This window comes from Rhinoraja longicauda, chromosome 12, assembly GCF_053455715.1.
Source record: "Rhinoraja longicauda isolate Sanriku21f chromosome 12, sRhiLon1.1, whole genome shotgun sequence".
Lineage (NCBI taxonomy): Eukaryota > Metazoa > Chordata > Chondrichthyes > Rajiformes > Arhynchobatidae > Rhinoraja > Rhinoraja longicauda.
In genome coordinates this window covers 15,745,170-15,757,757 of record NC_135964.1, presented here as the reverse complement: position 1 = coordinate 15,757,757, position 12,588 = coordinate 15,745,170, and the positions used below count along the sequence as shown (strand labels likewise).

General features: G+C 40.4%; 1 protein-coding gene across 5 annotated transcripts in view; it reads left to right on the top strand.

Moving 5' to 3' along the window:
- zbtb20 (zinc finger and BTB domain containing 20) overlaps nt 1–12,588 on the top strand; it is a 230,607-nt gene that overhangs the window by 185,251 nt on the left and 32,768 nt on the right. For 4 of the 5 annotated variants that reach the window (XM_078409123.1, XM_078409120.1, XM_078409119.1 and 1 more), the window contains 3 exons: nt 719–889; nt 4,192–4,315; nt 6,563–8,170. In XM_078409123.1, coding sequence (XP_078265249.1) covers nt 4,249–4,315; nt 6,563–8,170 — 1,675 coding nt within the window. In that variant the 5' untranslated portion in view covers nt 719–889; nt 4,192–4,248. The remainder of the gene's footprint in view (nt 1–718; nt 890–4,191; nt 4,316–6,562; nt 8,171–12,588) is intronic. The other variant, XM_078409122.1, reaches the window with a different exon arrangement.

Genomic DNA, 12,588 nt, shown 5'->3' with positions numbered 1-12,588 from the left:
GAATTCTAAGTAGGCAATAGAAGTATACAAAGTGATGGCCTAGGTGAATGGAGAGGAGCTCTATTCATTTGTGGATAATTTGCAGAGTAGGAGCATTGTTTAAAAATGATGAGTAAACTAAATGGGGAGGGTGTGGGAAATGAAGAACTGATGGGAGGGGGGTGTGGGAAACGAGGAAAAATATTAAAATATTGAGTGTCTCTGGAATTCATAAATGTGATGGAAACAGGGATGATGAGAGCTTTCAAAGGGGAATTGGACAGGGATTTGAGGGACAATAGTGCAAAGGGACGAAGCAGGCAATTCTTCAAGGAGTCAGCGGAGACTTCATAAACAATATAATGGCCTTGTTTCTTAGTTGTTCATTTTTCAGAATTTATTTTGATGAAAACTGCAGGTTTTAACCCGAGTTTTAACCAGACTGCAGTAATTGGTTAGATTTTTTCAGGGAATGAGCTATGTTCCAATTGATCATTCCATGTTTTATTCCATGAAATTGCATAGATTGACTTGAAGACCCCGAGGTGCAGTCCACACGGAGCAGTATGCATTCAGTGCTCTAGTACAGCAGTGTCGGCACAAAACATTTAGAACTAGTTCTTGTTTTGGTTTTTATTTAGAAACCTAGCATCAAAAGATGGGTAAGTTGATGGTGTTTTAGGAGAAATGAGTCCTGAATAAGATTTGACTTTCATCTCCATTTATTTTATTCTTTCAGCATAAACAAAGATCAACTGAGTAATGAAAGAACTGGAGTAATTGTGGTCCTTGAAGAATGAGCGTGGTGCAATCAGGCACTGCTTCAGGACTAGTCTTCCCTGACAGAAGCCTGTAGTCCTCCAGGTGAAAGTTCAGAGAGACAGATACTTTACCACCTTCTGCTCTGACAGTATGTATTTTTAAGTAATTGTATATTTTTGCCATGAACTTTTTAAAGTACTTTTTGTTTCATTTAAGGATTGGTCAATATTTAATAGCTAATAGCTAAAAAAACAATAATAAAAGAGAGGAAATAATAAATTACATTGAGTCCCAGACTTTCATTGATGAAGGCATTATTATTGGTTTTGGAAAAAAAAAAATTGAAGAGTGAGCGAACATAGTTTTGCATTGTAACGCACCATGATGGTGTTTAAGCTTTACATGAGCCTTCTCCCATAATCCACAAATACCATTAATTTCTTTGTCCCTTGTGTTCCCCTTGAAATGCATCGGCACTAGTCACTCCTGTATCTGTTTCCCAGTGGATGCAATTCTAAAATTGTTAATGAAAGGAAGGATACCTTGAACCTCTACCATCTTTGTGCCTTTATTTAAGGAAGAACATCCGTTTCCACAAGTGAATCATTTATATTTGTACACTCTTCAAAGATTCCCAAGGTTCTTCTGCAGGAAGTAATGAAAATGTAAAAACTTTTAAATGTAGACTAAAACTAGGATAATCTGCAATCCAGTTGTTCTGAAATTCAGATGCTGAGAGTCTGGGTCACAGGTGATGTTAAACTCCTGTTAAACTCATGGGGCTCTGTTTACAGACTTAAAAGTCACTAGAGCTCCATTCCCAGTGAAATTGTCCTGGGTCTTGTTCTCGTGCTTTTAAACTTGCTGAGCCCCAGTTCCCATCTTCATTCAAAACTCATCCCATCCTCCTTTTATACTCGCCTGGTTCTCTGAAAGGCATATTATGACACTAACTTCATAAAAAGAGAGAATTCAAACTGGCTATAGTTATTAATAGGAATAATATAGAATCTACTGGAACGTTTTGCAGTCCAACATCATTAAAGTCCCAATGATGCCAGATTTTCGGAGTTTGACTTGACTATTTTTCCTCTTTTTTGATGTTTTGACCACACTCAAGATTTAAACTGAAAGAAATGTATGAATGCAACTTTGCCACTTTATGTATTATTAGGATATCCTTGCAAATAGCATGCACCCGTGTATTTAAAAACAATATTTCTTCCATCATTAACAATTTTTAATAAACACCTCCGGATTGGGGCATGGACTGTAGGATTCACTTTTGAACAAAAGCACTCATAACTTGAATTAGAGATTTATGTTTAGTTGGCCTGAAGGACACTGTTTAAACAAAAATTGTCATGCTGCTCTGAGATGTAAAATCCAAAATAGGCGTGAAATGTTGTCTTTGTGATAGCGCGTGCAGTTGGCATGAAAATAGGCTTTCATGTAGATTCCTACAACCCACATAATTTATGATTAATTATGATTATTGCAAATTTAATAAATAACCTTTGGAAGTCTGTCACATCACTGCATTTGTATAGCATCTTTAATGTATTTGCCCAAAAATGTCATGCACAGTTGTCATTTTTGTTCTTATAGACCCTTTGAGTCTCTTCTGATACACAATTTGATCTTGGCTGTTCAGTACTTTAAATCAAGTCTCTATCCCTTTATTACACTTAAGAATATAGTTCAATCCATTTACGAGTTTTGAGCTCTGGTCCTAATTATAAAGACACCACTTCTTCCTCACTGCTCTGCCTCTACTGGATTTAAGTAAACGCTGGTCTTGCCATTTTGCAATAAGGAAACCTCATTGGTGCTGGCAGTTGCATGACTAATTGGAAGATTTGGCATAACAATTGGTTTGCCCTTGGTTACATGCATTTTAACTTGTTTACTACATTCCAAGTTATGTCTAGAGCAAAATATGTTGCAACTTGTCCTCTGTATAATCTCCATTCACCAGTTAATCTGTCATTGTTGCACAATGGCACACCTCCACCTTTAAATCAGAAAGTTATGAGAATGAAAACAGTATTTCAGCATATGATGCAGGCTGATGACCCTTTTATTACTGATGAAAACTTCACTGCTAGATGCTCCACAATGGTTGAAGTATTAAATTATTTCATATCTCCTTGGCCCAATTAGAATACAATAGAGAGTCTCACTGTTTCATCCAATAGTACTCTCTTAGTATTCAATTATCCACATCATTGATACATGTGAAGACCTATCTATCATATCATATATATACAGCCGGAAACAGGCCTTTTCGGCCCTCCAAGTCCGTGCCGCCCAGTGATCCCCGTACATTAACACTATCCTACACCCACTAGGGACAATTTTTTACATTTACCCAGCCAATTAACCTACATACCTGTACGTCTTTGGAGTGTGGGAGGAAACCGAAGATCTCGGAGAAAACCCACGCAGGTCACAGGGAGAACGTACAAACTCCTTACAGTGCAGCACCCGTAGTCAGGATCGAACCTGAGTCTCCAGCGCTGCATTCGCTGTAAAGGAGCAACTCTACCGCTGCGCTACCGTGCCGCAATTATTGCAATTAGTGCTAATTAGTAATGGTTTTGTTAACAGACTGTTGTTCACTAGTATGCCCCTTTATAAAGTCAATTAGTGTATTACTTGAGCCTAAAGTTAGAATTGTGGTTTATTGGAATTGTGTTTTTTTCCCTCTCTCAGCGAGATGAATGAAATATCGAAGTTGACAATGAAAATTTGACTAACTCCCTGAACTAAATTCTGATCAGAACGTCAGGTTAATGATTTGTGATGCTGGTTTTTTTTCTGAACTTGAAGAAATGGGCCAGTAAATTTTACAAATTGTTTATACCAGTCACTGTTACATAATCAGAACTTATTAAAAGTATCTTATCAGTTTAATTGAACTGTAGAACATCAATGATCAGAACCTCGTGTGTCATAAAATAGTAGCATCTACGATGGTGGCATTCAAGAGAGAGCTGGATAGAGCTCTTAAGGATAGCGGAGTCAGGGGGTATGGGGAGAAGGCAGGAACGGGGTACTGATTGAGAATGATCAGCCATGATCACAATGAATGGCGGTGCTGGCTCGAAGGGCCGAATGGCCTCCTCCTGCACCTATTGTCTATTGTCTAAGGCACTGACTTTCATTTTTGCTCCATCAGTTTTACTCAGATTGGCATTTAACGTATTCAGTTTTTTGACCACCATTTTAAGAATCTCCATTGTGGCAGTAAAAAATAAAATTCCTGTGCTACTTAACTGAACATGTTCCTTGCTAGCTAGAATAAAGTTTCTGCTCTGTGACTTTGTATAAGGCATTGTTTCAGAATATAAGATATTCAATAAAATCCGTAATGGCTGCTGTACAGAATTGTACCATGCAAAGTAGATCTGTAGATTATATGAACTTTTTTTTTGTTCTTGTATACAGCCAAACATCTTAGCTCGATGAATCATTCCAGTAATATGTTCAATTACATGAGACAAGATGGCCCATGAATTTCTTTCTTCACACAAGGAGATTTTCAAGATGGTGGCCACTTACATCTGCAGTGGTGAGAATTCTGCCCTTGTAATACTTTTCATTGTACAAAGAGTTTTATTTAGAAACTACCACACTGGACTGTTAATTCCAGCAGTCAGCCATAAATTAAATTTTAGTCATTTTGCAATTGCATAATGTGTTAATACAAAGGAACAGCTTGAATATTAATGCTCCATGAGGGAATTTTGAAACTTCTCTAATAATATTTAAAGTTATGAAGGAAAAGAAATCCCAATGTTAAGTAAATTTTCATTGCCAGAGTGATGGATCAACTGTAATCTAGATTTGTTCTGCTGTTTAAAAAGTTAACTTATTTTTGAACGATCTGTAGCATCATTTAGTGAGTGGAAAAGAAAAAAAAGATCGCTAAATGTTTAACAATAAAGTTGGTATGTACTTTGTAGGTGGGAAATATTGATGTAGACACAAGGAACTATAGATGCTGGTTTCCAACAAAGACAAGGTGCTGATGTAACTCAGTGGATCAGGAGCATCTCCGGAGAACATGGATAGGTGACATTTTGGGTTGGGAGCCTTCTTCATACTGATTGAGGTGAAGTCGGTCTCAAAGCATTACCTATCCATGTTCCCCGTAGATGCTGGCTGACCCACTGAGTTACATCAGCACTTTCTACCCACTGAGTATTTCCAACACTTACTATTTAAAAAAATGAAATACCCGGGCACAGTTTAATCCTATTTGACCATTCTCACTTTCAGCTGGCACAGATGCTTACAGTTCCCACTTGCTCTGATCGAGATACAAACGTATCTCACTGCCTTGAAGCATTATGGGTCCCAGTAGCATGGGCTGAGCAGTGCAGGGCCTCCCTGTAGTTCCACATGTAGTTCCCATCTCAGATATACTCCTGCAAGTTTCGATAACTGGCAGAGTTTATTCCCCGGCACTGCGATCTGTCAGATCTGCAGGGATATGTAAATGCCCAGAAACATTTAAGGGCTAGTAAAAAAATGAAGTAAATAAATGTAAAGTAGCATTGATTATTTTTTTAAGCTAGAAATTCCTCAAAACAATTTGTAAGTTAAACCACAGCACGGTAATTAGAAAAAGGAACTTGACTTTTTTTTCCATCTGTAACCTTGCAATCTCCATTGAAATCAAGGGGGATCACAGATTCTGCGTTAGGCTAAACTAGAGCAGGATTGATCAATGATTTCCCAATTTTAAATGCTGGGGAATCATACAATTATAAAATTTTGCAACTCGAACCCATGGAGATTTGAGTGTTGAAAATACATGCAGAAATCCTGCAATTTAAGATACTGATTAATGCTGTCTGGAAGTATTGGAAAATATCACTTAATTTCTGCAGTTGTCTGCTCCTTGCTTGACTCTTGCAGCTTGATTTCAAATATTTTCAATTTATAGTGCTTTTGTATTTACTCTGAAGCATGCATTTTCCATATTATTTATCAAAGTTGAATGATAAATGATTTTAAATGTGTTTTAATAATTAATTTTGATACAGCCACGTCAATTTCCTGTGTGCTTTTTACAATTATGGTACAGATCCACCACCGATTTTCCGGCACCCTTGGTTCCAAAGCCTTGCCAGACTAACAAAGGTCACGTGATAATGATACCGCAATACACCTCTGACCCTTTAGGTACACCCCTCCCATATCTCTAAAGCACTATGGACTGCTAGAAACGTAAATAAAACAAATATTTAAAATTTAAATTAATTTTACAGCAAAACTTGTATTTCTTGCACGGGTAGCCCAGGCGGCAGTTGCCAAATCTGCCAAAAATGGGGTAGGCCAGGTGCGCCCTCTGCCCCCTCCGTCCGGTTCCAGAATCCGAGAGGAGTTCAACAGTACCGGAGCAGTCCGCCTCGGCCGCTGTGCGGGCAAGAAAACGACCTGCATAGTCAGACTCAGATGTTGGCCTGGGGAACGGATCTGCCGGCTCTGGCCAGGACAGAGTTCCAGAGCCCGGCTGCAAGGGTCCAATTCGACCCTCCGATCGGCTGCAGAAATCACGATGAGGTAGTAAAGGGCCACCTCACCCGGCCTAGGCACCACATTTTCGGGGGGACTTCCGTGGGGGATTTCAAGTGCGCGCTCGTAATTTTGCCCGGAATAAAGGAGGTTCCAGACCACCAGTTGCCGGAAAATTGGTGGTGAACCTGTATTGGTATTTTATTTCAAAGTGGCATGTTCTCTCTTGGTATATTGTTCATCGGCTAATCCTTCTGAAAATTGAAACGGCATGCATTTTCTCTTCGTAATGTAGGTAACATCAATGGGAAGGGAATGACAGAGCGCATTCACAGTATCAACCTTCACAACTTCAGCAACTCTGTGCTCGAGACACTAAATGAGCAGCGAAACCGGGGACATTTCTGCGATGTGACCGTCCGAATCCATGGAAGTATGCTCAGAGCTCACCGCTGTGTATTGGCTGCTGGCAGCCCCTTCTTCCAAGACAAGTTGCTTTTGGGATACAGTGACATTGAGATTCCATCTGTGGTCTCAGTGCATTCTGTTCAGAAGTTGATCGATTTCATGTACAGTGGGGTGCTTCGGGTATCCCAGAGTGAGGCCTTACAAATCCTTACTGCAGCCAGCATATTGCAGATCAAAACCGTCATTGATGAATGCACTCGAATTGTCTCTCAAACAGTCACAAGCACCAGTTACCCAACATCAAGAGACTTGAACCAAGTAACATCACGAGGAACACCAGAATCTGGTTCATCGGAGCAGAGTAGTGATACCGAATCTGGGTATGTACAAGCTCACTCTCAGCGTAATGTTGAGAGAATCTATTCCTCCCTTTATGCCTGCTCTGGAATACCAGTACAAAATGGCACTGGAGAGAGATCGCTCTACGGTGCACCAGTCGTCAGCCATCACAGCACGCAACTGGTCCTGCAGAGGGAAGAGAATGTAAATAATCCCACCTGGATAACCAGAATCCAAGAGCGAACACAGCAGATGGAGAGGTACCTTTCCACCCCAGAAACCACACACTGTCGCAAGCAACCACGCCCTGTTCGCATCCAGACCATTGTGGGCAATGTTCATATCAAGCAGGAGGCTGAAGATGAATATGATTGTGATTATTATGGAAAACAGAAAAGAAACACCTCAGAGCAAAATGAATCCGAAGAGTGCAATGAAGATACTGACCAAGCTGAAGGTACTGAGAGTGAACCAAAAGGAGAAAGTTTTGACTCTGGTGTTAGCTCTTCCAATGGGACTGAAGCTGATACAATTGACCAACAGTTCATTGCTGGCATGAGCAGAGGAGGACAATCAGATTTCAGACCATCTGAGCAGAATGAGCTTCCCACTGAAGACGGCCAACAGCTCGGCAACTTGAATGCTCCTTCTCCAGAAAGGACTTACAGCACGGAAATGGATACCACAGGTACCCAAAACATTGCAAGTGAAAAAGAATTGCAGCAAGCTCCAATGAGCTCTGTGATTTCAGTCTCTCAAAACAATCAGTCGCAGGCAACAACTCAGCTTTATCTGAGGCAATCAGATACCCAGGCCACCAACGTGAGAATGCCACTGACCTTAACTAGCACTACTCCTGTCATTGGCACCGCTGGGAGTACGTATATACCCACACTTTTCACCACTCAGAACACTACCAGTGGCAAACTGTTTCAGTTCACTCTGCCACAACCACTCTCAAGCCAACAGACACAATTTATAACGGTTCCGCAACCCAATGTTACAACCTTTACTACACAGTTGCACCCACAACAATCTCAGTCAACAATGCAGAGTACAAGTGGACAGACTGAAAAAAAACCCTATGAATGCACTCTTTGTAGTAAAACCTTCACTGCAAAGCAGAACTATGTGAAACATATGTTTGTCCATACAGGTAAGGGATTACTTTTATGAGCAGCATTACTTCATTTAAATAACAAAACATTTTCCTAATAGCTAAAGTTTTATAACAAGGCATATAATTATTTTGAATTTTCATTCACCACCAATGGTTCATAATCAAAATATTAAACAGAACTTGGTGGATTAGCTAGTGAAGCTGATAAAGCTGCTGCTTCACAGTGCCGGAGACCAGGGTTCAATCCTGACCTTGGGTGTTGTCAGTGTGGAGAGTGCATGTTCTGCTTGTGAGCACATGGGTTTCCTCCAGGTGCTCTGGATTCTTCCAACATTCCCAAAGGCATGTGGGTTTGGAGGTTAATTGGGCTCGATGAATTGCACTTAATATGTAGGAAATGGATTAAAAAGTGGGATAACATAGAACTAGTGTGAAGGGCAGATCAATGGTCTGTGTAGACTCGGTAGACCAAAGGGCTATTTTCATGCTGTATGTATATATTAAACTAAAATTTTTAAAACTATCAACACTGTGGCTGTGAAATGCGGTTGGTACAACTCCATAATGCATCAAAATATATCTATTCTCAAAAAGGTTTATTAAGCATGTGATGGGATGCCTTTCACCTTGCTGAATCAGTGTAACAGTAACCATAATCAAGGACCAGAGAATTATAATGGCACAGAAAATAACTTTAGTTCATTGAGTCCATGTTGGTTCTTTGTAAGTAATCCTGGCAGTCCCATTCTCCCACAGTTTCCCCATAGCCTAGCCAGTCAGTTTCTCTTAGTTTTGTGAATCAGTTTCTCCTGGTCTTGAGGAGGTTCAAAATCAGCAGATTAGCAAAGTTCACTTGATCAAAGACCCCACTGATAGACTTTACGATCAAGAACCAATGCCGTTTATTCACAAAATGCTTCAGAAGAAGGGTCTCGACCCGAAACGTCACCCATTCTTCTCTCCTGAGATGCTGCCTGATCTGCTGAGTTACTCCAGCATTTTGTGAATAAATATCTTCGATTTGTACCAGCATCTGCAGTTATTTTCTTACAAGAACCAATGCCAAAGAGACGAGGCACATTCCAGTACATGTAATCCACATGCAGCATTGCAGGAGCCCATTGAGTTCATTTCAATCACATTTCCTCTAACTCCAGATGAAGTTGATTTTGGCAGGGGAAAAAAATTATATAAATTTGACTTTGGTTGATAGTTAATCTTGAAAAATCTTGAAGAGTTGGCCCCGTATCTCTCATTAATTAGATATCTATCTTGGCCTTTAACGGACATTAAACCCCTAATTTAGGTTTTTTCACAGTCAATTAGTTGATCAGGAATAATTGGTTCTTTCTGCAAGCTTCAATAATGTACATTGCCATCTGTTTTGAAAAAGGATCTAAGGTAATGATTTAAAAATTGGATCTTGCAAACTGGAAGTACACAGACCACCATATGGAAGAGGGGCCCCGTTGCCTGAATCACCTATTATATCCTTTGCACATTCAAATATGTCCTTAAGGATAATTCACAGATCACAACTAGCATGCTTCAAAGCTTGAATGTGGGAAAGTGATGTTGTCGTCCCCCCGTCCCCAATCGTACATTAAAACCTAGAGCTACTGAATCCCCTTCGTTCACTATGACCATTCACTAACATTGTGCCTCACTAAATTGTAAGTCGTCCTGTTTATTTGTCATTTTTTCTGATTTAAATTGAGATAATATCTGATAAAACAAATTCATTTGCCAAGCTAAGATTGTGTTTTATTTCAGTAAATCAAAATGGTGTGAATAGATTCTGCATTCATCCCTCTGGTTTTGTTATATCTCATTAGACATTGGCCTGATAACAAAATCTGGTCTTTGCGTGTGCATTACTTCATTGACACTGAACAAATCCAATGTGTAAATCCAATAACATAACAGCAGGCTCCTATTCTGGAAGTACAAAGTTCATTAGGGGTGCTTAGCCTTTGTTCAGTTGGTGAATTCCATGTCCGAAACCTACAGGATGCGGACAGATAAAAGAAATTCTTAAAATCATCCAATTTGGCTGTAACAGCAGTCTTGTAACATTAACTATTGAACTGCTGGCAAAAAAAAGTGCAGTTAATTATTACGAGCTCAGGTTCACTCCGAGGAATTTGTCTGTGTGGACTTTGTCCCACTTCTTCCTGTAACTGCATGTATTCCCTTTCACATGTAAAATTAATCTAGTTTGTGGGTTAATTGGCGACTGTAAGTTACCCTTAGTGGAGGGTCTGGAGTAACAGGGCAGGGGAGTGGAGAATTGACAGGCATGCAAGAAAGAACAGGTTATATGGAAACAAGTAACCGACTGGGACTGATGTAATGTTTGGAGAGCTATCAGAGAGGAAATAATCCAAATAGTTCTTCTCTGTATCATAAAGAAAAGAGAGATATGAAAGTTGAGTAGAAGTGTTAAAGAATCAACTCAATACCACAAAATTCAAGCTGCCCCTAGTTATGCACATGACAAGCTCTTTCATGAAAACATTTATATAGCATAACCCATTCAAATTTATAAGACTCCAAATCTATTGCTCGCTACCTCTGCTCCTTATTGCTAGCATAGAACTTTTGAAAGTGCCTAATCACAATTCCATCTGCTTACTTTGATGAGTTGTAAAGAGCACATTCAGAATGTTAGTATGGACTCGAGGTGCTGGAGTAACTCTAGCATCAGTAGACAATAGGCGCAGGAGTAGGCCATTTGGCCCTTCGAGCCAGCACCACCATTCAATGTGATCATGGCTGATCATTCTCAATCAGTACCCCGTTCCTGCCTTCTCCCCATTCCTCCTGACTCCACTATCATTAAGAGGTCTATCTAGCTCTCTCTTGAAAACATTCAGAGAACTGGCCTCCACTGCCTTCTGAGGCAGAGAATTCCACAGATTTACAACTCTCTGACTGAAAATGTTTTTCCTCATCTCTGTTCTAAATGGCCTACCCCTTATTCTTAAACTGTGGCCCCTGGTTCTGGGCTCCCTCAACATTGGGAACATGTTTCCTGCCTCTAACGTGTCCAACCCCTTAATAATCTTATATGTTTCAATAAGGTCCCCTCTCATCCTTCTAAATTCCAGTGTATACAAGCCTAGTCGCTCCAGTCTTTCAACATATGACAGTCCCGCCATTCCGGGAATTAACCTAGTAAACATACCCTGCACGCCCTCAATAACAAGAATATCCTTCCTCAAATTTGGAGACCAAAACTGCACACAGTACTCCAGGTGCAGTCTCACTAGGGCCCTGTACAACTGTAGAAGGACCTCTTTGCTCCTGTACTCAACTCATCTTGTTATGAAGGCCAACATTCCATTGGCTTTCTTCACTGCCTGCTGTACCTGCATGCTTCCTTTCAGTGACTGATGCACTAGGGCACCCAGATCTCGTTGTACGTCCCCTTTTCCCAACTTGACACCATTCAGATAATAATCTGCCTTCCTATTCTTACCATCAAAGTGGATAACCTCACACTTATGCACATTAAACTGCATCTGCCATGCATCCGCCCACTCACACAGACTGTCCAAGTCACCCTGCAACCTCATAACATCTTCCTCACAGTTCACACTGCCACCCAGCTTTGTGTCATCTGCAAATTTGCTAATGTTACTTTTTATCCCTTCATCCAAGTCATTAATGTATATTTCTAAATAGCTGTGGTCCCAGCACTGAGCTTTGCGGTATCCCACTAGTCACTGCCTGCCATTCTGAAAGGGACCCATTTATCCCCACTCTTTGCTTTCTGTCTGCCAACCAATTTTCTATCCATGTCAGTACCCTACCTCCAATACCATGTGCTCTAATTTTGCCCACTAATCTCCTATGTGGGACCTTGTCGAAGGCTTTCTGAAAGTCAAGGTACACTACATCCACCGGCTTCCCCTGTCCATTTTCCTGGTTACATCCTCAAAAAAATCCAGAAGATTAGTCAGGCAGCATCTATGGAGAACATGGATAGGTGACATTTTGGAACGAGACCCTTCTTCAGATAACTTTCCCTCATCTCTCCGAGTTCTGTGAGAGCTTCTCTCACTGCTCTCCCTCTGTGATTTCTGCTACTCTCCTGCTCTACGCCCATGTTCTGACCCAGACTCGCCACCAAAGCCATGTGTGTTTCTTCAACACTTGCCTTAGTCCTCCTCGCTCCAGAATGCTAGTGTTTAAGATTAATAAACGGCAGATTGCATGTGCACTCCTGATCAAGTAAAATAACACAACTAAATCTCCTGCTGTTAAAGGGCCATGTTATAATAAATACTCCATGAAATAGTTCTATAAGCATACTCTAAATTTGCCAATGTTTACCGAAAGAGACCAGATTGTATGGGTTGCCTAAAACTATGGTAGATACACCAGGCAGTGTGAATCAGCTGTATAATATTGATATCCAGACCTCGAAAATGCTACTTAGAAATGGAGAA